General features: G+C 44.6%; 1 protein-coding gene across 1 annotated transcript in view; it reads left to right on the top strand.

Annotated features, from left to right (window-relative positions):
• Window positions 1-26,878, top strand: part of Bmper (BMP binding endothelial regulator) — a 222,515-nt gene that overhangs the window by 105,647 nt on the left and 89,990 nt on the right. The window contains exons 7-10 of the mRNA XM_042695043.1: window positions 14,588-14,687; window positions 20,177-20,286; window positions 22,763-22,903; window positions 24,943-25,047. Of these exons, the coding sequence (XP_042550977.1) occupies window positions 14,588-14,687; window positions 20,177-20,286; window positions 22,763-22,903; window positions 24,943-25,047 (456 nt within the window). The remainder of the gene's footprint in view (window positions 1-14,587; window positions 14,688-20,176; window positions 20,287-22,762; window positions 22,904-24,942; window positions 25,048-26,878) is intronic.

Below are 26,878 nucleotides of genomic sequence, written 5' to 3'. Positions count from 1 at the left end.
CAAGAGCATCCTGACACATAAAACCAAAGAGAATGGGAATCCTGAGACTACTTTGATGACAGGGGCCTTTAGAAAACAAGCAATCAAACAAAATACAACAACAATCCACCCTAAAAACAGGTTTTGGAATCTAGGGAAACAATCTAGGAAAACAATCTGGTACTCAGGCCTGGGTACTGTCCCTGAGCCTCTTTATACTCAAGGCTAGCCCTCTACACTCTACACTTGAGCCACAGCACCACTTCTGGCTTTTTCTGAGTAGTTTATTGGAGATAAGAGTCTGACAGCCTTTCTTGCCTATGCAATCCTCAGATCTCAGCCTCCTGAGTAGCTAGGATTACAAACATGAGCCACTGGCACCCAGTGGAAAACAATCTTTAATTGAATTTGAAGGGCCTGTTATTTAATATAGCATTTGTAGATGGGAAGTAAAGGTGTTAGTTGATATAGTTGATTGCTCAATTAGTAACCAGCCAACCCCAAATTTTCCTAAAAAATTTCTCTACATAGGAAGGATTCTTTTACTATTGATTCTTAGATCAGAATGTTCCTTTTTAAGTTGTTCATGTGCTGTGATAAAAAAGGTTACATGATCAAATAAGTTTGGACAACACTATATTCTATATCTTCCTGACTGGGCATCTTCCTGCATTAAAAGAGCGTTAACTATGAAAGCTATTTGACTTTGTTTAACTCAACAATATCCACTTGGGTGGAGATGTCTTGAGTCATGGAGCACCCTGAAATCAATCTCTTACCTTTGAGACACCCCAGCCCATCACTGGTGTGATTCGTATTGGTATTGTGGGGTAGATTTGGTCTGTCTGATTTGTGGTATCTCTGAGAGAATGAAGTAAAGAGTGGCACTTGTCGGTAAGGACTTGTCTGGCTATGTTTATGTAGAAAGACGGGCAGTTGTTCATGCTGGCATGGGACCATTAGCTGGAGGGATTCTGTGTACTAAAGGTCACGACCTTCTGTTCCCTCCTCTTTCTGGCCCTCAGAGGGATGTGGTCACAGCACTACTCAATGCTGTTTTTAGCAGAAAATGTATTTTAAAGAAACAAGTCATACAGTGACCCACTATGTCTTTGGGGTTGCCTCAAGAAGTAGCAGGGAACTGCCCGCCTGTTAGCGGCAATGGGGAAGGGGGTGGCATCAGCATGTGCCACTTTCCATAGTGAGATGAAATGATTGTCTCCTCCACCTCCTCCCGACCACTCCCGCCTCCCCCTCTTCCTCCACCCCCCCATACCTTAGGAAAACAAACACTTGCAAAGTTTATTTTATAGGATCCATATCGAGCTTACATAAATATGTTGTGACAGCAGCGGACATGCTGCTTATAGCCAGAAAATGCTTTGAAACTTTATGCAAATACATGGTCATGTAAGCACTACTGTACACCCTGAAGACTGCCTCATGTGTTCTTGGTGCCAGGGTAAACACAAACCTTCTCCAGCCAATCCAGAGGAGAGCTCAGCATAGCCTGTGTCACTCAGAGCCTGGCTCTCTCAGTCAGTGAAACATGCTTTGCCTGGCCAACCCCAGAGGCAGGAGTGGGGGGCCCAGGGGTCACAGGTTCACATATGTGAGAATTTTTTGTAGCTCAGACATTGCACTGGGCATGGTAAGCCCATCATACCTGTCCATTTTATTTGTAAGGAAACTGACATTTGTTTAGAGATTAAAATGACCAAGACTCATTAAAACAAATTGCCCAAAGGCGTTAATTACTTGGTGAGTTAATGACCAGAACACTGCTAGTCCTGCTTGGTGGAAGATATCTGTGATCTGAAAAAAGAAAAGTCCTGCATGATTGCCAGTGTATGGATTCTGGATCTCTTCCTTAGTATTAACTGTACAACACATTTTTGTTCGAAGTTAGCTATCTGATCTGTTCTGCTTGTGGACTTGGGATGAAACTCTGAAATACCAGGTCTCCATCTTCCTTCTAAAAGTGATTAAGATGGAAAACATGCTCACGTTTATATGATATACCTTGCCTAAAAGGCATTGTGTGGACATTCGCATTCGTATGCCATGACTACTTTGGGCCTTTGTTTTAAGAAGGTATTTCCAGTGGTCTAGAAGGAGAGAGGTGATGCACCAAGCAGTCTCTCATCTTTGAATCACAAGTGGTCATTCTCTTGAACCAGCCTGTTACTCTCACTACAACTGTAATACAACATGTAACACAACTAGTAGAACATGTAGCACCACATGTAATACAACTGTAACCCAACAGTAATATAACGTTCCCAGGCTGGGGGAGGGGCAGTAACTCAGCAACCCCAAGAAGGTGAATGTTCAAGTCTGAGTCCAGTGGATGTTTTTTTCAAAGTAGTAGCTTTAATTAAAACTTGTAGGGGAAAGGCACATTATCTGCACCAAAATCGTTCATAGGAAAAATAAAAAATAAAAAGTAGTTTCTATTCTGAAACCTTCCCTACCCCGAAAGGCAGTGGGTTATGCATGTGCAAGGTGCCATTTCCTTCTTAGGTGGGAAGTGCTTACAACAGCATTCTTCCAAATGTTCCAAATTACCTCTGAATGTTGAATTTGTATACCAAGCTCCAAATAATAGGAAGTGAATTGTAAACCTAAGGGCAAGTAGTGACTTAAAAATGTGTCCAAAACTGGGTACTGGTGGCTCATGCCTATAATCCTAACTACTCAGGAGGCTGAGACCTGAGGATTGCAGTTCAAAGCCAGTCTACGCAGGAAAGTCCATGAGACTTATCTCCAATTAACCACCAGAAAACCGGAAGTGGCACTGTGGCTCAAGTGGTAGAGCACTAGCCTTGAGCTAAAGACCTGAGGCACAGTGCCCAGGCCCAGAGTTCAAGCCCCACGACTGACCGCCCCCCCCCCCCCAAAAAAAAAAAAAAAGTTCTCAAAATCCAATTTCCCAATGATGTGAGCAGATCTGTGCCTCAAACTCACTGCAAACTAGGAGATAGTTCCACATGCTAAGTCCAGAAGGATGACCCAGAATTTAATTTATTTGATTCTATGGACTTCTATCTTTTCTTGTAAAGAGACCTTGAGGTTGTCAAGCTCTTGTGACAACTGTAGAGCTGTGGTCCACTCAGACCTCATGTCCATCTAGGCAAACTTTGCATCGCTGCAGGCCCATGGAGGTGTCCACTCACTTCTGGCCTCTTGGGTCTGGCCCAGGTTCAAGATGCTGCTTCTTTTGAACTTTGATGTCTCGGTCAGCTTTTTGTCACAATGACAAAATACATGAAAGAGACTAAAAGGAGGAGAGGTCTATTTTGGCTTTGGTCCTTGGCCAGCTGACTCCATTGCTTTAAGGGCTGTAGTAAAGTTGAACACCATGGTGTGCAGAGGAGAGAGGAGAGAGGAGAGACAGAGACAGAGGGAGAGAAGTGTAGGAGAGAGAAAAGGAGAGAGAGGGACAAAGGGAGAAGAGGAGAGTAAGAGTAAGAGGGGAGGGAGGACAGAAGGGGAAGAGAGAGGAAGAGGATCCTGGTCTCTTCTAGGACATCCTTTGTTTACTGTGGCTCCTCCTTCCTCCTAGATGTGGCCCTCCTTTCCCAGCAGTGCCACAGACTGTGGGCCAGGCTTTGAAATCATAGCCCTTTGGGGGACATTTAGATTCCAAGCCATATACTAACCTGATAGCACTCAAAGAGGAACTTAATTTAATATAGCTCATGCTTTTTACAAGAGTCTATGCACTTTTTTTCCTTGACATTAAATGAGTCCACTTGTCAGAGAATGTACATATACTATAAACCCATATAGAGAAGCATGTGGGCATATGCTATTCTATACTGCCACTGGGGCCTTGCTGATATTGAACATCTTCCCATAGGAAGAAAGCATTCCTAGAAACTCAGAATTCCTGGTACAGGAAAAACTCCATCTTGTGCATTTTTCTGTCTGCCATTGATTCCCTGTGTGGTCTGACTCACTTTCCCCAGATTTCCCTCCAGGACTGGCTGTGTCCTGCCACCAGTGCACCAAGGCCTTAGATAGCAGAATAGCATGACACCTCCAGAGAAGTCACACTGGCAAGATCAAAAATCAAGATCAAGAATCAAGATAGTCATTTCATTTTGCTTCATGTTACACAGATAGAGGATTTCCCATTCTATAGGACCCCAAGGAGCTCAGGGACACAATTCTTCTGAGTATTGACTTTACTGTTCTTTCCTCTTGTAGGGCCAAACTGGCCTCCCTGGTCCTGGACTTGGGGTGATATGAGTGCTGTTGATATTTTCTACTGAAATCAGGCTCCGTTACTTGGTGGTTCTGTTTGTTGTCTGTGGCTCACCCTCCTTCTGGGTGGGTTTTCCCTCAGGAAAAACCAGCTGTTACACCTCTCCTCTCTGGCCTTGCCCAGACATGTCTGAACTCTAGCTTTGAGTTCTGCTGAGTCTAGCACAGTGTATACCTCTCTTCTGTTGACATCAGTTAGGATCACCCCCAGCTCTCACCAGGATTGGGTCACAGACTGATTGTCTGAAACACAAAATTAAAATTGGTTGACAAGATTACAAGGGAGTTCACTCCCTGGAAGGAATGGTGCCAGAAACCTTGTCTCTCTGGATAGCTCTAGAGGCTGGAGTTTATTGTAGAACTTCATGCCATGGCACTTGATGTTAGGAAAGTGGATGAGAACGGAACAGGCTGGCTCAATCTGAACAGGCGAAGATTATTTATTGAAGTGCAGTGAGTAGCAAACAACCTTCCTGTGGGAATGAAGGTTGTTCAAGGAGGTAGGTTAGAGTTAGGCCTTTTTATAAGGTCTGAGCAAGGAGACAGGTTATTGAAAAGGCTGTTAGGGATGGAGGAGGTAGGGAACTTCAGTTAGTGTTGCTACCTGCAATCAGGGACAGTATAACAGGATACTGGATAGAAAAGAGGACACCTAAGGGTCTGAACCCCGCTTCTGAACTCCCGAGTTCCCATTAGCAAGCTTATTTTTTAAATTCAGTACAGGGGAGGAGACTACAGGTACAGGCAGAAAATAGGGTATCAATCTATCTTGTGGTTACACCGTTTATATACAGAGTGGTAATTGACTCCCTTATCATTAGGGAGCAGAGGGGAATGATCTAATTTCCAAGGTCTCAAGCTTTTAGTGTCCAAACAGCTCTAATTTAAACACACTTAGGGTACATCTGTCTTGCTTTGACTGATCAGAGGAGGCATTCCAACCTCTTAACCCTTTCCTGGCCTCACAGCTCCACCTCTGAGTTCCCTACGGGTAAGGCCCACAATGGAACACCAGGCTTAGGTTAGATTACCCTGCCTGCATCAAGCATGTCCACACATTCCTAGGGTTTTGCCTGACATCTGTGTATGTACCTGGGATAATAGGGTGGAGATTAATCCTTCACTCAAAACGTGTTAGATAAAAAAGTAAATAGATAAAAAGGTTTTCCCAGGCTGATTTTACCCCTCCATTAATCTCCCTCATCCCCACTCTCTTTTCCTTAGTACTTTCAACAGATTTCAATCTTGTCTTCCTATATGCATGCAAAGTATGTCAATCATATTGACCTTCACTAATTCCCTTCCCTCCCTTCACTTCCCCTCCCCTCCTGTCCCCTTTCCATGTATATACTAATTTTATTGAGGGATTTGTTAGATTTTTTAGGGGTGGAGGGATTATCGCCCATACAAAATTAACTGTGCATAATCGTCTCTGTTGAGTTGATATTTTAGAGGTTTTCATTTAAAGACCATGGTACCTGTCATATAGGAAAGTGAATTTTGGCTGAATGGGGGTAAAAAATCCAAAATGCTCTGTCTAGGAATGAAAATGAAGTTTGAGTGTCCCCTTCATTTTCAGTAGTGTGTTCAGGCTTACTACACTTACAAAACCCTCAAAGATGTCTTAAATACAGTTATGTCAAAACTGTAGAAGAGGGGCTCAGATGCATCTTAAAGAAGAGTAATTCATTCCAAGTTGGCCAGTAATTTTGTTCCTCAAGAAACCTCACTGCAGCACAAATATTTTTGAGTTATTTTTAGCTTTAACTGACAACCCAATGAGTAGAAGTTTAACCAAAGCCAAATACTTGTGATATGCCTGTGGTCTTGCTGCCGAGCTGGGCAGGGTACAAGACAGAAGGAACATTAACATGGCTTCTGCCCCACTGGGAACCCTGTCCTGCTTGGAGCAAATGATAATCTCCTGAAAATCATTGTGGGAATAAAATAAAGCAGTCTAAGTATGTGGTTCAGATAAACGACTTTAGGTCGTCAAACTTGAAGTAGAGGGCTCTAAGGATTCAGTTCACTGGGGCTGCTGGGCTGCTGCCTGTCTGCTGTCCAGTATTTCTAGATGTTTCTGGCCCATGACGGGCCTTCCTGTGGCTTCTTCCTTGATGCAGTGTTGCTGTGGAACGTACCCCTCCTGCCATCGAAAGCAGTTTCTTGCTTTCTTCCCGGGATGCCTCATATTTCATGGGAGGTGTGAGCTCTGACTAATTGTTCTTTTACTTCCCTGGCAGCGGGTCAGGCTGAGAAAAGAGCGCTGGATGCGTTAGCAGAGAGCCTGTGGCAGCTGACTACTCACTCACTTGATCGTGAGACGTGGGACTTTGATAAAAATGGCAAGAAAAGGAAAAGGACTCCTTTAGTTCCTATTGCTCTTTTTTTTTCTTTTCTTTTCTGGGTGGCAGTTGAGAAATGCTCTTCGAGGGTGGTCTGAGGATCTGAAAGGTTATGAGAGGGCTTCTGGTGCATTTCACAGGGGGCACTAGACTCCCCAGAAGGGGTGGGCAGACTCTTGGGGGTCATAACCTTCTGCTCACTGGGTCTGGTAGGGTTGTCCCCTTCTATCCACCAAGTAGCCCCCAGGTGAGCGTCTGTACTGCAGTCACACCAGGGCTACCAGAAGGACTCAGATTCCCACCCCTACATTCCTAGAGTATTTATTCAAGGATCTTATATGAGCTTGGTCCTGCAGGTGGTGGTGGCAGTGGTGATCTTCCTGATTCTACAGTAGACAAAGACAATAGTTTGATGTGCATGGAAACCCGCAGCCATTTAGAACGTACCCCAAATGGCATTGCTGTCACTTCTGTGACTTGTGCATTCGCCAGAGTAGAAAGCTTGGGCTGAGCAAGGGGGGAAATTCCCTCATTTTATTTTTCAAAGCGAAGCCATGACACAAATCTCTGCCATTCAGCTAGGCGACAGGGGAGAAATAAGATCCAAAGTTCACAGGGAAGATGAAACAAATATTATTACCTTTACTTCTGAAACTTAAGCAAACAGAATACTGAGATAGCGTGAGTGGAAAATAGATTCACAGAACAATAGCATTTGATATTTCCATCCCCTGCTTATTTATTAATCTACTCTTTGTTTCATGAAATTGCGGTCTTTGGCTCTGGTGTATGTGAAGTCCAGCATCGTCTTCCACGCCATCTCCACAGCCAGCCTGAGCAAGCTGCACTGCTGTGCTGACCTGGCGAGAGACAGCATCTAAAGCTGTGTGATTACCAGATGCGTGCTACACTTCCTGCCATGGGATCTCCCCCCGGAGATCCAGACAGGCAATTTCCTACAGTGTTTGCAAGAATCTTGGACTATGGTGAACACAATCAGACGCTCAGGGAGTCATCTATCTGACCATGCAAGGACACTGAAGTCCCTACAGAGTTCACTGGCCTGGGCCAGAAGGTGACAGCCAAGTCTTCCAGTGCAGTGAGAGCTTCAGCTTGCAGGCCGAGAGCTGGCCCGCAGGGCCGATGGAGTCACCCTGATGAGGCCCATTTTAGCAGCAGGACAGTCACACTACTCCAGTAACACCAAGAAGTTACTCTTTCCTTTATTTGTGGTATTGGGGTTCAAACTCAGAGACTCATGCTTGCTAGGTTGGTGCTGTACAGCTGAACCATGCCTCCAGCCCTGTTTTTCAATGGTTATTTATTTGGAGGCTATGATCTTCCATCCCTTTATGGCATTCCCCTGAAAATGGCATTCCCCATCTACTGTTGGCTTTCTGTTGTGGCTAGGATGACAGGCACACACCACTGCAACCAGCTTCCCTCAGTGGAAGACCTTTCTGCCCAGGTGTGGCTTGGCACCATGATCCTCTCACAGGATGTAAAACCATTCACAAGGAGATCTGCATTTGTTCAGTGCACAGACCATACAGCAGGATTTACACTTGAATTCTCGGTGTTGTGTCTTTCTGGAAACCATTGATTGGCAACCCTGGCTTCATGGGTGATGGGGAGGCTAATAGAACAGGTGACTTTAATATGGTGTAGTCATTTCAGCCCTGAAACACACACCTGTGATAACACAGAGAAACCTGGCTTCTCTACCAATAACCACAGCAGGTGGAATAGTTGGGTGTCCCAGCTCCCAAGGATGGCCATGTTCTGATCCTCAAGACTAGTGAACATGGCCATACACGGCAGAGGGACCCTGCAGATCAGCAAGGTCAATTGTGTGTAGGGACAATGTCCCCGGGGGCCTGAGTGGGCCTGGGACACAAGTCTGAGATGGACCAGCCACTGGGAGCTCTGGAGATGCCACACCAATGGCTGTGAGGATGGAGGAAGGGTCCCAAGTGAGGAAAGTGGGCAGACTCTAGAAATGGGAAGATGCAGGAAAAGGCTCTTCCCAGGCCCCAAAGGAATTCAGTCAGGATTTTAGCTCATCAAACCTGATTTCAGAATCGGATCCTCCATATTCTAAGACCAAAAAATGCATTGCTTTCAGCTACTAAGTTTGCCTGGTAATTTGTTAGAGCAGCACCAGGGAGACAAAAGAAAAATATGAGCAACACTGCAGCTGGACTTGGAAGGACTGATTTGTGGGGAAAGAAAGGGGATGGGTTGTTTCTGACTTGGTTCTCTAGAAAGAGCAATGACTTGCGTTCTCTGAGAGTAGTATGAAGGTTTCTGGTGTGTCACTCCAGTGGGCCTTGCTCTGGGGTCACTGTCTGCTCCGGACTTTGATGGGAGAAAGCAAGTAGAGCTTCCTTGCCAGTCGGTATACAAAATGGATGTTGCATTTAATTTGTCTTACATTTTAAACCTCTAAGAATTTTCACACATTTAATAAAATACACTATATGCTCATTTTCATTGGTAGGAATCATACCAGCTTTACAGGTTGGAGTAGAATCATATCAGTTGATACATTTGTCATATCCGCAAGCAGAAGCATTTAGTTAGTACCTGAAGTTGATTCGTGCTCTGTTCACATTTCATGGGGAACTCCTTTTCTCCTCTCCTCTCCTCTCCTCTCCTCTCCTCTCCTCTCCTCTCCTCTCCTCTCCTCTCCTTCCTTCTCCCTCTTCCTCTCCCCTCCCCTCCCCTCTCTTCATCTCTGTCTCCTCTCCCTGAGCCTCCTTGACCCTCGCTGACCCTCTCCTCCTGACCCACCCTCTTCTCTCTTTCCTTTCCTTCTCCCTCTTCCCCTCCCCTTCTCCTTCAACCCTCCCCTTCCCCCCTCTTCCTCTTGGCCCTCTTTTATCCTCTCCTATCCTCTTTCTCTCTTCCTCCTCCTCCTCCTCCTCACTTTTGGTGCTACTAGGACTTGAACTCAGGCCCTCATGCTTGCTAGGCAGGTGCTCTATAACTTGAAGCAAGTCTCCAGCCCCTTTTGGGCACTGGTTGATTTTGAAATAGGATATCACATTTTGCCAGGCTAGGCAGGACCACAATCCTCCTCCTTTACATTTTGCCTGTAGTCGGGATGACTACCCCAGTTATTGGTTGAGATGGAGTCTGGTAATCTTTTTGCCTGGGCTGGCTTCAAATACCAATCCTCCCAACCTCCCCCTCCTGAGAAGCAAACGATTCTTTTGAAAGAACTGGGCATAGGGATTCATTGTTGAATAACTGTCATGAGTCAGCTACAGGATACCACATCCTAAGTGCTTTTGTTGTAACTGGTTAGCCTTCCAGCCTCCCGTGAGGGAGCCAGGCTGTGTCTGATCAAGGGTGGAGGGCCTGGTCACATGCTCAGGACAGTTTCCAGCCCCAAATTCTCAGTGGATCCAGAGGGGCTGGAGAAGCATCCTGTGTGCACATGGCTGTGGTTTTATCATCTTGCACTAATCACTAAAGTCAGGAAGACAGATTTTTTTATTATGCAGCAGAATTGCTGCTCTAGAGTAAACTTTGACACAAAGCAATTGTGCTTTTGACTGAATCAGCTAAAACCAAAAACAAAAGAATAGAAAATAGGCCTCTGATAGGTTTCAAGTCTTTGTTTTAAAAACAGCAACTGTCAGATGAGCACTTGGGCATGCAACAGTAACGTATGTCCTTTTTTTTTTTTTTTTTTTTTTTTGGTCGGTTGTGGGCTTGAACTCTGGGCCTGGGTGCTGACCCTGAGCTCTTCAGCTCAGGCTAGCACTCTACCTCTTGAGCCACAGAGCCACTTCCGGCTTTTGCTGTTTATGTGGTACTCAGGAATCGAACCCAGGGCTTCATGCATTCAAGGCAAGTACTCTACTGAGCCACCTTCCCACGTATATCCATTTCTAAAGAATAAGTTTGCCTTTCTTTAGGCAAAGCAAATGGCAACATCAGAATGCCCCAGACCTTGGGGAAGTTTCCAGTGATCGTTGTTACGTAGGGTCATTTGTCTATCTATTTTAACTATCCAAGAATTTTCATATGTTTAGTGAAATATACTAGATGCTTTTTATGCTGGTAGGAATCACACCAGCTTTATAGTCTAGAGTTGGATGTTGTTTTTCATAGCAATAGATCTGTGTGTTGTATCAGCAAGCAGAAACATTTAATTAGTACCTGAAATTGATTTCTTGCTCAGTTCACATTTCATTGCGAGAATTTGGGGATGACCTCCAGGGAGTGCCCCAAGCAACCAGACTTTCTCTACTCCAACCAGTAGATCCAGATGAAAAGCTAGAGAAGGAGGATTACCTGTGAGAAGTTTTTATTGGCCAGGTCTATGTATGTATTATTTATATCCTCTTCTCATTGTTCCAACTCAGCCCTATGGCCACCCCTACCCGAAAGGGCATCTGGTAGATTTAGCAGAGCACTATTGAGATAAGAAGGAAGCGGGGTTTGATGAACAAATGGACTTCTAGATGGGGTAAGTTGAACATCATTCTGTAGTATGGTGAGAACACGCAGCTGGAGACATGTCTTCCTGGCTCATTGGTAGAATACCTACCTGCCAGGCGGGAGGCCCTGATCCACCAAAATGATTTTAAAAAGTGATTTTCATATGATATATTTACAGCTATACTTTCAGCATTAAGTTCTTGATAAAATAAAGGAATGGGGGCTATGTGCTTGAAGGGGGATCTTGATCCCTTCCAGGTTGGGTGAGGAGATCAGTTGAGGCAGAAGCTATCATGATAATCTGATCGAGCCTGAGTTAGTGTGGCTACCTGAGGAAACGTGTTCATTTTTAGAAACAGAAATGTTTTGCTTCTGCTATTTTAACCATCTTAGCTTTTGGCATAGTCAGAGACTGTAGTTTCACTGGAGTCCCTGCTGAATTGAGATGGTAGCAGCAGGTTGTGAGCACTGTGCTCCTCAAGAAGGCCTGCCCGTCCCTTGCACACACTGATTGCACCACAGCCGGGGACTTGAGCTCAGCCACCACCCTGCAGCCCAAACAAAATAAAACCTGACGAAACCAGCAAATCCAGACTGGAGTTCAGGTTACCTGAACAGACTTGAGAAACACAGGCTGCAGTTGTTTTACGTTTGCAAAATTTGCTCTTTGACCTTCTGGTAGGGAAAATTCTCAGAGTCCATGCAGCCTTCTGCCAGCTTTCCAGAGCGTGGGACAAAGTTAGCGCTCTTGGCAGTGATATCGCAATATTTAAAAATTTTGTAATTTTAAAATATGCTTGAAAAATAGATACCGCTCCAACAAGCACAGAGAATATTGACCCAAAGAACGTGGTCTTTGTGCATCGAAGAGAAGTACTACCCAGGCATCCTGGTGTGGCTGAGGTCTAGGGATTTCAGGAACTCCTGTACAGATGAATAGCTTTGAAGTAACTGCTAAGGGTAGTAGCCGCATCCTGTCCTCCCTCTGAATCTCGATGTGACTTGCGTGTTCCATGCACAGGTGATGGCCGAACTCAGGGCCTGCCCAGCCTCAGTTACCCACCTCTGAAGTCTGTGGCAGGTCTCCTAACTATAAGATTATGCAGGGTTGAGAGAGAAACCTCAGAACAGCCTGGGGAGGCTTGAGAGGTATTTTAAAGGGTCCTTGCTGATCTGGAAGTCATAGGAAAAAAAACAACTGAAGAGCCTTTTGTGGTCATTTTTGCATGTGCGCTATTGGTTTGGGGGAACAATCCAGCATGAAAGAGGCTTAAAAATAACAAGTATTTAAAAAGACATATAACACACTCTGGCTTTGTATTCTTGCCCACCAGAAAATAAACTGTAATAATAAAATAGAGAATGAAAAGGAATAGCAGAAACTATGGGCTGCTAGGAAACTAGTGGAATGCTAGGCTGGGAATGAATAGGAGTCTTTTTATACTTTTATTTGTTTTTTATTTTATGGCAGTACTGAGGATTGAACTCAGGGCCTCATGCTTGCTAGGCAGGTTTGAGCCACACCAACAGCGGCTTTTTGCACTGGTTCATTCTGAAGTAGGGTTACATTTTATGTCCTGGCTGATTTGGGCTGTGTGAGAAATGGCTCTGGCTATTGGGGTCTCCTACGGGAATAAGGACACTAATTCAGAAAGAACTCTGCAAGGTGAAGTTTACATCTGCAGAAGGGTGTACTATCATCCAATAATCTGGCAAGCAAACACAAGGAGCGGACAGGATGCTCCCTATCTATCCCTAATGTAGCAGGCCCGCCCCCTGCTGATTGGCTAAACTCAGGTGTACAATCTGCTCAGGATAAGTTAGTTTGAAGAGGACAGGCTATATTTCCGTAAGGTGACCATGAAAAGATCTTGAGATAAAATTAACATTCTTAATTACTTACACCTTCTGCTACTTTCTTCACTGGATGATCTTGTCTTAGCAGAATAAGGTAATCAATAACAGCCAAGCCACCAGGCTGTCTTTTAAGCAACCCACTTTAATAGAAAAGACAGTTTTTCTCACAGCTGCAGTCCCCCTACTTGTTGCTGCTTGGTGTTTCTGTGATGACAGGCACTGGCCACCTCACCTAGCCACTGATTCATCTTCAAGATGGATCTCATGAACTTTGTTTTGTCTGGGCTGGCCTTGAACCAATCTCCACCTCTCAGGGAGCTAGAATTACAGGCTTGAGCCACTGTGCCCTGCTTGGACTGAATAGGGTTGTGAAGCTTGTGTAGAAAGTGCTGGAGAGGTGTGAGGAGAAGTTGAGTGTTTATCTCACATGGCCTGGGGCTTCTTGAACCTTGAGTTCCCCGTTCCTCAGGCCTCTTGAGATGGAAATTATCCACTCCACAAATGAATGTCCATTAGTTGGTTTCTGGCTCAAATCCTGCAGAAGCCAGTCCACTGAAATTCTACTTACCTACTAATCTAGTTACCAAATTTACTGGTTTCCTTTAAAAAAATAAGGAAATCAAGTATTATTTATAGAGATTGCAGCAATTCATATTACAAGTGACAGTTTTTGCATCAACCTTTCCAGTTTCTTATATGTGAATGAACTGGAAAGTATTTTCTTTTAAAAATTTTCTCTGCCCCATTTTTTTCGAATTTGAGGATGTAGCTTACTGAAACCAACTGAGCCATCAGTGGGCAGGTCTCACTCTGAATTTCAGAGGGAGGAGAGAAATTGGCAGGCAGAGAAAGGAGGATGTTGAGGTCCTAGTAGAGGGCAAAGAGGTGTCGAAGTTTGGAGTATTGGGGAACAAAAACGGTGAAGAACAAGGGTAGAGAAAATATCCAAGTGTTCTGCAACTCACCTAACATTCCTCCAAGGCTCTGCCATTTCTATCAATACCAATAACTGGCTGCTGGAAACAGGCTTTGTGAGCCAATTGCATCCAGTGGAAAGGTCCTTCAGAGCATTCGTTATCAGCCAATTAGCTACTTTCTCTGGTCAGGCCCTTAGCGAGCCACCACCCGGAGGTACCTTCAAACTGTTGTAGACAGTGAATCCTTCCTGGAGGAGGAGGTCTACAGGAACTAAGAAAGATGGGTGTCAGAATGAAGAGGAGAAGCCTCATTACATAGCGGAGGACTCTTCTTGCTTGCTTGCTTCGAGGACGGGTGGTGAAGGAAGCAGCAGTCTGTGGGGACCCCACCTGACCTGGTTTGCCCAAAACTTCCCTGGTTTTAGCTCTGGAAAACCTCACATCTGGGCCACCTTGGATGGCTGGGTAGTCAAGACCACCAGAGCTAGTCGTGGGAAGATGGTAGCAGGTAGGGAGGTGACGCTGTCTGCAGAAAGGTGGAGAGCAGCATGGTCACTCAACAACTCTTTGAGATGGGGAGGACAGCCAAGGTAGACAATGTGCTGGTGGGGGGGGGGGGATCACTTCCAAGGCCCTGTACACACCGCCTAGGGACCTGAGACTCAGAAAGCCCTCACACTGGTTCCAGGTATCTAGCTCATGTAACCCATATGCATTGACTTTTCTAAATGTGCTTTTTTTTTTCTTTCTTTCTCTTTCTTTTCTCAGGGAGGCAGGACACAGTGCGTGAGAGAAGTCTGCCCCATTCTCTCTTGTCCCCAGCACCTTAGTCACACCCCCCCAGGACAGTGCTGCCCCAAGTGTTTGGGTGAGTGACTATTTTCAGGTCAAAGAACGACACAATGTCTTCAGGTTTCTGCACATGGTTTTCTTGGGGTTCTTAAGTTTATGTGCATGGCTGCTTGGGGTTCTGGTGCTTTACCCACTTCCTAGCTTGTTAGAGACCATTGGGCTTGCTATTTCTTGGAGGGGAAGGTGTGGGCAGGGTGTGGCTCCCATGTGTAGTCTCTTTTCTTTGTTCCCGGGATCATCTGTGAGAGCTGGGCACAGAACTGGGCAGACACATGCCATTGGTGGGGAACATATGTTTTTATAGCATGCGAAGTAAACAAAGGCAGGAATGTGGCCTACCAAAACATGCAGGGTATTATGACAGGTTTGGAAGGCGCAGGTCTAATAGTCCACAGGAAGAGGGTGACAGTGTTCAGTACAGACTTGGCATATCTAGGCATACTTTGTATGCCTTTTCTTATTTAATACTCTCGAGAAGCAGTGAAGTTGGTGCTGGTACCACATCATACCGTGCAGGCAGGCTCCCCTAGGATCTCCAAGAATGCTGAGGGTACCCCTTATCACTTCCAGCTATGGATTTTACCTCCTGCCAATTCTCTTGGTCTTTTCTTTTTTTTCTGCCAGTCCTTTGGCTTGAACTCAGGACCTGGGCACTAAGCCCTGAGCTTCTTTTGCTCAAGGATAGTACTCTACCACTTCCCTGCCTGGGTTGGCTTTGAACCACAGTCTTTAGATCTCAGCCTCCTGAGTTGCTAGGATTATAGGCATGATCCACTGGAGCCCAGCTTGGCCTTAGTTTTATTCTCTCTCTCTGTCTCTCTCTGTGTCTCTCTGTCTCTGTCTGTCTGTCTGTCTGTCTGTCTGTCTCATTTTAACATCAATTTATCCTGTCCGTGACCTCCCACCCTTAATTCTTTTAGTGTATGTTGGGTGGATCAAGGTTTATGTAGAAGATTTGACTGGAGGTTTTCGGCAAATGAGAGCGATTATTATACAGAGAAGGCTAATGAACATCATGAAATGGAATCTCAAGCTCCCTGGTTTTTCTCTTCATTTTCTGCTGTTGGGAGAACTTTCTCTGGTTGTCTTTCCTGCTAGTCACCCTAAACACCCTTCTCCACAGTCTTTTCTCCTTCCTCCAATTCCAGAGTGCCAAGTTGATTTAGTTTTCTCGTTGGCAGATGATCACAGCCATACCTTGAAGTCTGATTTCTTTTTATAACCAAATGGGCAAAGTAAGGCATTTTGTTAAAGTAAGATAGTTTTCTTCTCTTTTTAAATTCTACTGTCATTATGTCTAATAGTGTTTACCTTTCCTGTTATGCACATACACACACACACAGACACACACACACACACACTATTCAAGCAAACATGGAATAGTTAGAAGAGCAAAGGGTTGTTTAGATACACCTGATTAAAGACATTTCCACACATGTGTGCTTTCAAATATGTGTGGGTTTGTTCTCCTGCAATGTGTTGAGCTAGAATGGTAGGAATCACCCTCTCTGGGTGCTGGTGGAGGCGTGGGGAGGGACAGGAAGTGGCATCTGGACCTGGCTCCATAGATAACTTGGCTTGATTAATGCTTTGAAGCTGAAGCCCAGGACATGCACAATCAGCTTAAGTTTCCCGCGTGAGTGATGACTGTTGTATTGAATGCAGGTTTTGCTGACTGTTTGTGGTTGTGAGAAGGGACTACACAAGGAATGGTCAGTTTTGGGAAACTTGAAATTCATAATTCCCCTGAGTGAAACCTTTTGGGCTTGGACTCAGCCTCCACGGCATGAAATGGGAATGGCTAATGTTAGGCTGCCCACTATGTCTCCAAACCACTCTCTTGAATGTTTTATCTTCTGCTGGGCTGTAGTGACTCAGATTAAGGTAAGACTTGATGCTCTGTGGTGGTAAAAAAAAAAAAAAACATACACACCCACACAACAAAAGACAGAAAGAAGAAAAACAAACTCCAGGATGCTTTCTAGATGCCCAAATCTTTGTCTAATTAGATGTTGGCTGATTAGGCGTTGATTTTTTTTTTTTCTTCTTAAAATTTTCCTTGACCCAGATTTTTAAGAGCTGAGGGCAGAACTCAGGGCAATTGCTCTTCCACTGAGCTAAATCCCCAACCGAATCTGTATATAACATACCTCTCCCTTTAAAAAAAAATCAAAACATTCATTCTCTTGATAGTCTGATTTTCAGTGGAGAGTCTCATCAAACATCAGAGTACACAGAGTAACAACCAACTTTTCCCTCAGTGTGATCAGACCAGGGTGGGGTCTTATGTCAACCCTCACAATGATAACGGTTATCAACTGTCATTTATTGGGAGTCAGACACTTGGCTAAGAGCTTCATGGCCATAATTTTAGTCAGGGATTATTGAAGCTTTTGATTACTTTTGTTCAGGGGATTAAAAAAATTCAAGCCAGTTCATCCACCAATCAGTGGATCAATCAACTGGGGATTAAAAAAATTCAAGTCAGTTCATCAATTAATCAGTGGATCAATCAGCTGACCACTGGTCATTGTCCATCCATTCATTCAGTCCTCTGTCCACCTATGCAGTAATTTTAGGACACATATGATATAGAAAGTTCTTGGGTCTGGGAAGATGGTAGAGCACTTACCTTGCAGGCATGAGGCCCTGGGTTCGATTCCTCAGCACCACATAAGCAAAAAGAAAAAAGCAGGAAGTGGCGCTGTGGCTCAAGTGGTAGAGCGCTAGCCTTGAGCTGAAGAGCTGAGGGACAGCGCCCAGGCCCAGAGTTCAGGCCCCACGACTGGACCCCAAAGAAAAAAAAGAAAAGAAAGTTCTCTTTCCACTGTGGGAGGAAAGGAAGGGTGTCATATATTCTACAAGGTGAAGGAACCTCTGAGGACAAAATGCAGATCCCAGATCTCCACCATAAAAAAGAGATAATTTTGATTGTGGAGAAAGAAAGGCTTTACACAGAGCTTTATATCTATTTATTTATTTTCTGTCATTTGTCAAAAAAGTATTTGAGGTCATTTAGAAAATAGTTGTAACAGATGTAGATAAAATGTAGGAAAAGGACAACCATGTCAAAATGGAAAAAAAATTACTTAATTGAAGCAGAGCTACTTTGACTTCTTTAAAATCATAAGAGAATCATGTTTAATAAGTGAAAAATGAAATCATGGTTATTTTTATAATAAGTACCAAAAAAATTGCTAGGGACATTTCTTATATCTTATTGTCCTAAGACTCAGCATGCTTTTGACCAAAGTCATTAGAATTAGAGGGGGGAAAATCCATGTGATTTGAGGTGCACAGAGCTTCCCAACAGTTCAGACAACCTTGAAGGGATTTCCTAGAGGGATATTTAGGGACAGTGAATTTTGTATTTTATTGGTAATCCTCTCATTCAGTGTATAAGCTCTCATGGAATGGAAGAGTCTTAGGACTTGGGAGTGTACATATCAGCCTGTGTGGGTTGTGATATTAACAATCATTTTGCTAGAAAATTTTTTGATTGTGTACCTTCATAGAAAAATAGATGGAGGTGGTGAATATTGTAAGGTGACATTGCTGACCCATATTATGAATGCAGTGAGTGGGGCCTGGAAAAATCATACTCAAGGTCATTAGGGAGTTCAAAGTGTAATTCATTGTTATCTCTTGAGGACAAGCACCCAAGTGAAGGTTTCTGCATCTGTACTGGGCCTTGAACTTTACTGATAAGCAGAGAACATTTTTCCTCATTCCCAAAATTGGTATTTTCAACAACTCTTGATTATAAGCATAGCCTTTAGTTTATGTTTATAGATAATTGGAGCCTTTCATTGGGCCTACCGATTAGGCTATGTTGCTATTAATCTTATTTTTCAAGAGGAAAGAGAAGGGTGGATATAAATTTAATTAGTGATCATGAATCATTGGTTTATAAGTCTTTTTTTTTTTTGGTTGGTCATGGGACTTGAACTCTGGGCCTGAGTACTGTCCCTCAGCTCTTCAGCTTAAGACTTGCATTCTACCACTTGAGCCACAGCGCCACTTCCGGTTTTCTGGTGGTCAATTGGAGATAAGAGTCTCACGGGCTTTCCTGCCGTGGCTGACTTTGAACCATGATTCTCAGATCTCAGCTTCCTGAGTAGCTAGGATTACAGGCATGAGCCACCTGGTTTCCCGTGTTTCAGGGAATAAACTCAACTATTGAAAGAGAGGGAGAAATTGGATCTCACACTTTGGAATTGCTCTCCCTTCCTTCCTTCCTTCCTTCCTTCCTTCCTTCCTTCCTTCCTTCCTTCCTTCCTTCCTTCCTTCCTTCCCTCCCTCCCTCCCTCCCTCCCTCCCTTCTTTCTTTCAAAAAAACTTTTGGCCTTTTGTTCATCAGTCATGTGAGGAAGAAACCAAGCTAACTCTGCAGAGATATTAGGTTCATAAAAGATTAGACATTTGGCAGGTAGCGTTAGATTCTTCCTCCACATATGCTGTGAGTTATATCTTTGTGCAATTTCTTTATTGAGACTCTGTGTGAACTTGTTCAGGCCTCAATGAGTTAGCTAATAAATAACAGAAATGTATTTCTCATTGTTCTGGAAGCTGGGACATCCAAGATCAAAGTGCTTTCAGAGTCTGTGTGTAGTGAGGGCCCAAATTTAGACCTAGATGTACTAAGTCTTTATATGATGGAAAAGGTAGCAAAGTCTTTCCTGGGCTTTTTTCTTCAGGGCACTAATCCCCTTGATGAGGATGAATTCACCCTTGTGACCTAATCAGTGCTTAAAGGCCCAATACTATCTGGTACAATCTAATGCTATCTAACACTATGTAATAATGACACTGATTCTATCGAGTACTGTCTAATACTATATAGTACTAACACTATCTAATAATCTCTAGTACTATCTAATACTTTCACATTGGTGATGAGGCTGCCACAGACATTTGTGGGCAAACAAATGTTTAGAGCATAGCAAATATGAATTCCTTAGTCCTTCCTTCCCCTCCCTCTCCCCCCCCCCCCCCCCCCACTCTTCCTTCTCCTTCTTCTTGCTAATTTTAACTGTTGAGTTATCTTGACTTTTTTTACCTCTACCTACCTACCAACCATTAATACCTACTTTGGGGGATAAACATGACACCCTCAAAGAAGTCTTATATGACCTCTTTATTGTCATAGTTCCAGGTTGGCTTGTTTCTAGAACTTACCGTGTTGATGAACTAAAGTAACCTTGTATGAGATTATCTTCTCAGTGGACTGGGAGCCTCTGGAGGGCAGCTTGGGTCTAAGATCTCTTGGTTGGTTATGCTGGACATGTGATAATAACTTGTTGAAACTATAAGGTTAATGATGAAATCTGCTTTTCTATACAGTGGCTAGGAGTTTTCTGGCCATGTCTGATCAGTGCTCTGATTATGTTCACAAGATTCACCTGGTCTTGTGAGAATGTTGAAGAGTTCTGTGTTACAGTTGTTGAGGATACAATAGGACATCCCTGGCTTGTGCCTTGCTTACTCAGTGTTGTCTTTCTGCAGGTCAGAGGAAAGTGTTTGATCTTCCTTCTGGGAGCTGCCTGTTTCGAAGTGATGTCTATGACAATGGATCCTCATTTGTCTATGATAACTGTACCACATGCACATGCAGGGTAAGTTGCTGGGGGTGTGGCCTATGGTGAGAGGGGTTAGGGCTATGATGGAGTTAAGGTTATAGAACTGCTATGATGGTGTTTTATTTAGGGGGTGGGGAATATTCGTGAGCCATTTGACAAGTAAAGTCATATTCAAAGTCACACAGAGGACACATATTATGAGTCACTGCCATCTTCTGGGACCAACAAGTTAGGGCTTGATGATGAGGTCCAATCTCATAGGGACTGCATACAGATCCTCTAACGTCAAACAAGGACCCAGGGCTGTGTGCTCTGTGACTAATTATGTAAGATGAATTCTGTACCACACCTGGTGGTAGAAATAGCTTTAATTGCACTTATGAGCAGAAAAAGTTATAGATTTATTGCTCATCACAAAGATAAACCTGGCTGTTAGAGAAGGGAGTATTTATGTCCTTTGTATCGAGCAAGTGTGACCAAAATTGAACCATTGCTTACTTTTCTCAGAAAAGCAGCCGAAAGTTTAATTCTTGATGAGGGAAGGATCTAACTGCTGCAGAAGTTGAATAGAGTATACACCACACATTTGTTGAGTGTACTTATGCAGTGGATTATATTTAACAACTAAAATATGGGCATTCATCACGGAGAGCTTTGGGGATCTCTCATTAGTGAGTTAACCCAGACAATTGTTTGACATGAATATCAAATAATTTATCTTGGTGGTGGTGAAGATGGTTGTTTCTCATAGCTTAGGCGAGGGAGAGAAACTATGGGCAGTGACAGTAGGAGTCGGTAGCTTGGCTTTGTTGAGGAGCACACTCCACCTCAGGGTGTGGTCAGGGACCCAGTGCTCCCCAGCTCTGATTGCTAAGAAATTCCCAGTCCTAAGAATGTCTTCCTGAGGTGCTTTGTCCTGCCCTGAACATGCACCAACTCCCTGTGTGGGACATGGCCTCCATCCCCAGGGCTTCTCCTTCACACCATGAACTTCCTGAGTGTGCACAGGGGAGCCCCAGGCCTCTGCTGATGCACACTGCAGTCCTGATCTCAGGGCATCAGGTGACCAGTGAGTGGGGCACTAGTCACGCACGGATCACTCGGGGGTCTCAAGGCCTCTGTGAGAGATAATAGAGCCAGGCATACCTTGTACTTGGGAAGATCTGCAATTAGTCATTTCCCTGAAAGCGTGGTTTTATCAGAGCACAAATTCATAGCCGTCTTGGGGGAGAATGGGTACTCCAAGCATCAGACAGTAATAATTTGGGGCAGTCGATATTATTTTCTGCCTGCTCAGTACTTTCTCTCTCCAGAATCTCCATCCAGTGCCTTCCATGATTTCCAGGGCAGGTGCAGGAAGCCATCTCCTAGTTTTCTGAGCACAGTCTTTGGTCTATGTTCAGATTCAATGATCTCTCTGCTTGTAGTCCCCAATTTTATTAGCCACCTTTGCTTCACCCACAACCACCCATCTTGGAGGCCACCTTCTCCAGGAATCCGCAGTCTTTTAATGCCTTTGCACTCGTATTTGCTGTTTTAATTAATTGCCTTTTATTTGTGTACAAGGCTACCTCTCTTGCACCTTGAGGGCAGACATGCTTCATCCATCTCGATATTCTCATTGCCTAACACAATGCTAGGCACATAGTCCCACAGATGAGTATTTGTGTAAATGTATCTCATGTGTGTGTATCTGCGTGGCATATGTGTGTGCCTTCACATATGCCTGGGAAATCTACCGTTAAATGTGCATCATTTGAGAATTAGTGAATGTCCTTTCATTCCAACTAGGAATCAAGAGACGTAGCTTGACCAAAGATTGTGGGATTTTTTTTTCCCTTATGATTTATGAGTTGGTTTATGATCATTTCTTTGTGTTTTGCATTTTACATATTAGCTGTATGTGAGACTGAGAGATGAGAGGTAGAATATCACTTGTTTAAGTTGTCACCCCAGAGGTTAAGCAGCCTTGCCAAGGTCATAGCTCCTGTGGGAGGATTTAGAACTCAGGTTCCAGTTTTAGAATCACTCATTCCCTTCCTTTGTGAGCGTGGGCAATTTCATCTTGAGGGTAGATAGCCTTTAATCTTTACTCTTTGATCAAGCTTGTCTGCCTTTATGTTAAACTCTGAAGGGCAGCATAAGGCAAAAGAAGAGACCTGAGAAGGGCATGTTCATGTATAATGAATAAGGACAAGGGAACTGGGCTGGTCTAGAGTGAGCTGAGCTTTCTTGCCACACGCTGGCAAGAGGTGACCAGCGACATGAGATGAAGTTACTGAACCCTTGGAAGGCTGGACATGCGGCTCATGCTGGCTATGGCTCTCTCGTAGTCTAGTGTATGTTAACCAACAAATACATTTTGAAGTGCATGTAAGGTTTATGGCAGCACATTAAAATGTGACATGAGAGAGGAAGGTTTAGAGCCGTCAGCTATAGGTTGGGAAGGGAGGGCCAGCTGTGCTACTTTGTAGAGCATCTCCCTTCATTTGTAATATGCTTGGGCCCCCAGGACTCCACTGTGGTATGTAAGAAGAAATGTACCCACTCTGGCAGCTGCGCCAGGGGTGAGGAGGCCTGCTGTGAAGAATGCTTGCTACGAGTGCCCCCGGAAGATGTAAAAGTGTGCAAGTTCGGCAACAAGATTTTCCGGGTATGTCAGGAGGCAAGCTCTTGGGAGCCTTGAACTAATGTGATTATTGAAAGGTTCCTGCCACCGAGCAGATACATGTGTGGCTGTCACATCTTTGTTTCTAGCACAGTGTCATCTATACTGCTGCATTTAGAATCTAGGACAAAGGTAAGGCAGAGAAGCAACGGTGTGAGAAATGTGTTTCCTTGGCTTTATGCTCACGTACATATGGAAGGTCTGCACTGTATTATTACTTTTTCTAAATGTGGCCAGCCAGTGACTAGGGCTAAACTATTGTCATGGCCAAGGTGCCCGCCTGTGCCTAGAAGCACCTCATTTAGTTGGGGACTCTGGTTCTTCTCATTGAGACAATGGCTCATGTCAAGAGGTTGATATGTTCAGAAGCATTGAATGAAGACTGCTTGTGGGGAGAATGTTTGCCGTTGGGAAGATGTTCCTGTAGAGTACTGCAGAGTACTGAGCAAAAGGGAGAAAGTACCTTCAAGAGTCCTCTGTGGCCATCCACTGCCTTCTCACATGTTTTATTGGGTTTCTCACCATCCCACATGGGAAGCTGGGCAGTGACCATGTAACCTGGGCCTCCCATCTCCCATCGCATTTGTTCTCTCAGAGGGAGACAGCTACTGCATCCACAGGTGCCTTCGCAGCACACCTCAGCAGATCGAGACCTTCGGCAGTGAGTCGGACGTGGAAGCCCCTCAGACCTTCTATTATAGGACACAGGCACAGATGGTGGCGAGGTTTAGGTTCTCAGAGCGTCTGTAAGCAGCTGTGACCCACCACACCTGGCAACATGCCCCACGCAGTGCTTCCATTCTCTTTACACAAAGTTGTCCCTTGTCTCCAGAAGACCATCACAAAGTAGCCGCCCCTAAGGACGATTTCTTTTTATTTTTTTTACAAAGCACTTTTATGTCACCATGTAAAAGAATCTTCTTAGCTAGTGACCAGAGCTTGAGATAGTTACAGAGACACAGTGGTCTGGAAATGTACGCTCAGCGTTGAAAGCACCTAGTTTCCTTTGAACATAGATTCAGGCAGGTCATTCTCACCTGAATAGACGCTAGGATGCTCCCAAAGAGTACAGGAAGAAGAGGATGAGGAAATGGGTACCATAGGCCCAAGGAAGGGATTCTTGGTTTGTCTTCAGGCCCCATTTGGTTGTTTGTGGGGGCTATTTTCAGCCCACAAGCATGGAGGCACCTCTGTCTCTCTGTCTCTGTCTCTGTCTCTCTCTCTCTCTCTCTGTCTCCTTTTCCCTCTCTTCCTCTCTTCTGTTCTGGCTCAGCACTGAGCAATTGCAGATCCACAAATCCAATGAGCCCAAGGAATTCCTCAAGAAAGTCTGAGCAAGGTATTAGTCTTGGAAATATGTGCCAAAGTGCTACCATTCTGTGAACATGGGAGAGAGTCAGGCAGGCAGGCCGGCCGGCCCGGTGCTCCGTGGCTATTCTGTCTGGGCTCTGATCACATGTTTGTCTGAATCATGGAAGTCAATTTGAGTTAGCCTCAGTTCTTTTCCTGACCAATGTGGACTAGCACCCTGGCACATCTGAGAATAAGCAATTCTTACCTGTGGATATCTCAGTTAGTAGCTGGCGCCTGTAATGACCCAGCATTTTAGTCCTGTGCAGAAGAGAGAAGTGAGAGTTTTGTTACTGCATCACATTGTTGTGTCATACATACTGTCTTCTACATGTGAAAGAACCTGTGCATTAAGAAGGAGCAAACAAACAGGGCTTGGTTAGACACAGTATAATTCTCCTTATTCCCTGGGAGGGGGGCACACACACACACACACACACACACACACACACACACACACACACACACACACACACACACACACACACTCACACACACACTCATCTTGAAATCCTCCCTGATCTTGATGTCAAATTGATCGCACATAGATGGGCACTTTTGATTGGTTGTTTCTAAGCTGGCATCGACCTGTTCCGCTTGCAAAGCGATCACAGTCGATTGGCTTAGACCCTGCCGCTGTGGCTGACTGCAGATTTCTGTGCTGTGTCTCGAAGGATGGAGAGATGTGGTCCTCAGTGAACTGCACCATCTGCGCTTGCGTGAAAGGCAGGACGGAGTGCCGCAAGAAGCAGTGTGTCCCTGTCAGCAGCTGCCCACAGGTAAACTTGGGATGTGGGTGGACTTCCTCCTTGCCTAGTGTCCTGTCACATGACATCTCAGAACACAGAATCAGAGCCCCAAGTTTCCCAGTCCTGATGAGCCACATGTCCGAGGTCCTTTTTTTTATTCTCGCAGTCCTCACCCAGAGTCTAGCCTTCTGAAAATACCTTTTGTCCCCTACCTCTTCTTGCCATCTCCCAAATTTTCTTTTTTTAACGATACTGGGATTTGAACTCAGGGCTTCACACTTGATCCACAGGTGCTCTACCATGTGAGCCATGCCCCATCCTATTTTCTTTTCTGTGTTTTTTGGATAAAGTCTTAACATTTTTGCCCGAGGCCAGCCTGAACGGTGTGATTCTCCCACCTATATTTTCTAGTAGCTGGGCTTATTGACATGAGCGATACCCAGATTATTGGTTGAGATAGGGTCCTATTCATTTTTATTCCCAAACTGTCCTCAAACCTTGATCTACCCAATGTCAACTTTTCTAGTAGCTGGCATTACAGATGTGAAACAGTGCTCTAGGCATCCAATTCCTTCTAAAATAATCTCCAACTTCATTGCCTAGATCTACTCTCATTTTCTTTTGCTGCTTTTTCTAGTTATAGTCACCTTTTGTGTTTTCCTCCCTTTCTCCTTATAGTCAAAGTAATATGTGCTTGTTATTAATAAATACGTTCAAAAGGCCTTTCCTGTCTGGTGCTACTTGCTTTGCTGGAGTTTTCTCTCTAACCCTGGTTCCATCGTTGGAAATAGCATCCTTGTAGAAAAATCTCTTTGAAAAGCCCTAGCCCTGCACATTGAATAAAGCCACTATTATCTGGTAAAGCCCTAGTCTCATTGAATTCATCTCAGCAACTCAAAACCTCTCAAGGTTTGTGCGTTTTGGGAACATGAAAAACCTATTTAATACCTTCCAGTGAATGGGGAAAAAATACAGATCCATAGATTTAGGACATGCCTTCTTTCTCTGGTAAAGAGAACCTTTAATTTTATTCACATCTGTTATTATTATAAAGAAAAAGTTGCGTTTTTTTTTTCTTAGCACCGAACAAGGCACAGAAAACAACAGCTGTTGCCGTTGCACAACTGAATAAAAGGGTGAGAGGAAAAGAAAAAGGACCCTAATTAGTCTTGTTTTAAAAAGCCTCAGACATAAAACTGAAAACCTTCCCATATTTAAGAAAAAGGAGAGATACAATAAGTCGACTTGAACATGGCCTGCTTATAAATATTCATTGGGAAAAATGGGATCGCATTATTTATGCCAGTCCTCCGGGAGCCCTGGCTGCTAATGAACTCTCTGAGCACATGTTAGCAATAACGGGTTCCCCTATTCCACAAGACAAAAACAGGAAGCCGTGCCAAGCTGGTGGCTCAAGTAACTCCCAGGCCTCCACAGGCCTCGGCAGGATGCCGTGGCCTTTACCCGCTTCCCTGCGCTCTGTCCCTTGCAGCAGGGTCTGTGGTTTTTCTGGTCCTTTGGCTGCGGGAGGTCAAGTGCTTTCCTGAGCCACAGTCTCTTTGGTGTTCTGTCTTTCTGGGCTATGTCTGGGCCAGGTGCATCCCCCTCCCAAGGCTCTCCCCTCAGCCTTACCTCCTCCATCCACCCCCACATCTTGTTGAGGCTTGTTAGCACCCTGGCCTGGCTCCCGCCTCCCGCCTCGGGGACCACCTTCCTGGTTCTAGGCAGCTTTCCAACCTTCCTCCAGCTCACTTCACACTTTTCCCTCTCAGAGGCCAGCATGGGGGTCTTCCAGAGACTTCCACTCTGCTATAGAAATCCTCTCAAAAGCTGATGTAGTCTCTGTGCTACCTGGCCTGGG

The sequence above is a fragment of the Dipodomys spectabilis genome, unplaced genomic scaffold (assembly GCF_019054845.1).
Source record: "Dipodomys spectabilis isolate Male_0828 unplaced genomic scaffold, ASM1905484v1 ptg000178l, whole genome shotgun sequence".
NCBI classification, from domain to species: Eukaryota; Metazoa; Chordata; class Mammalia; order Rodentia; family Heteromyidae; genus Dipodomys; species Dipodomys spectabilis.
Note: the sequence above shows the minus strand (reverse complement) of the source record. Positions and strands in the feature narration are given on the sequence as shown.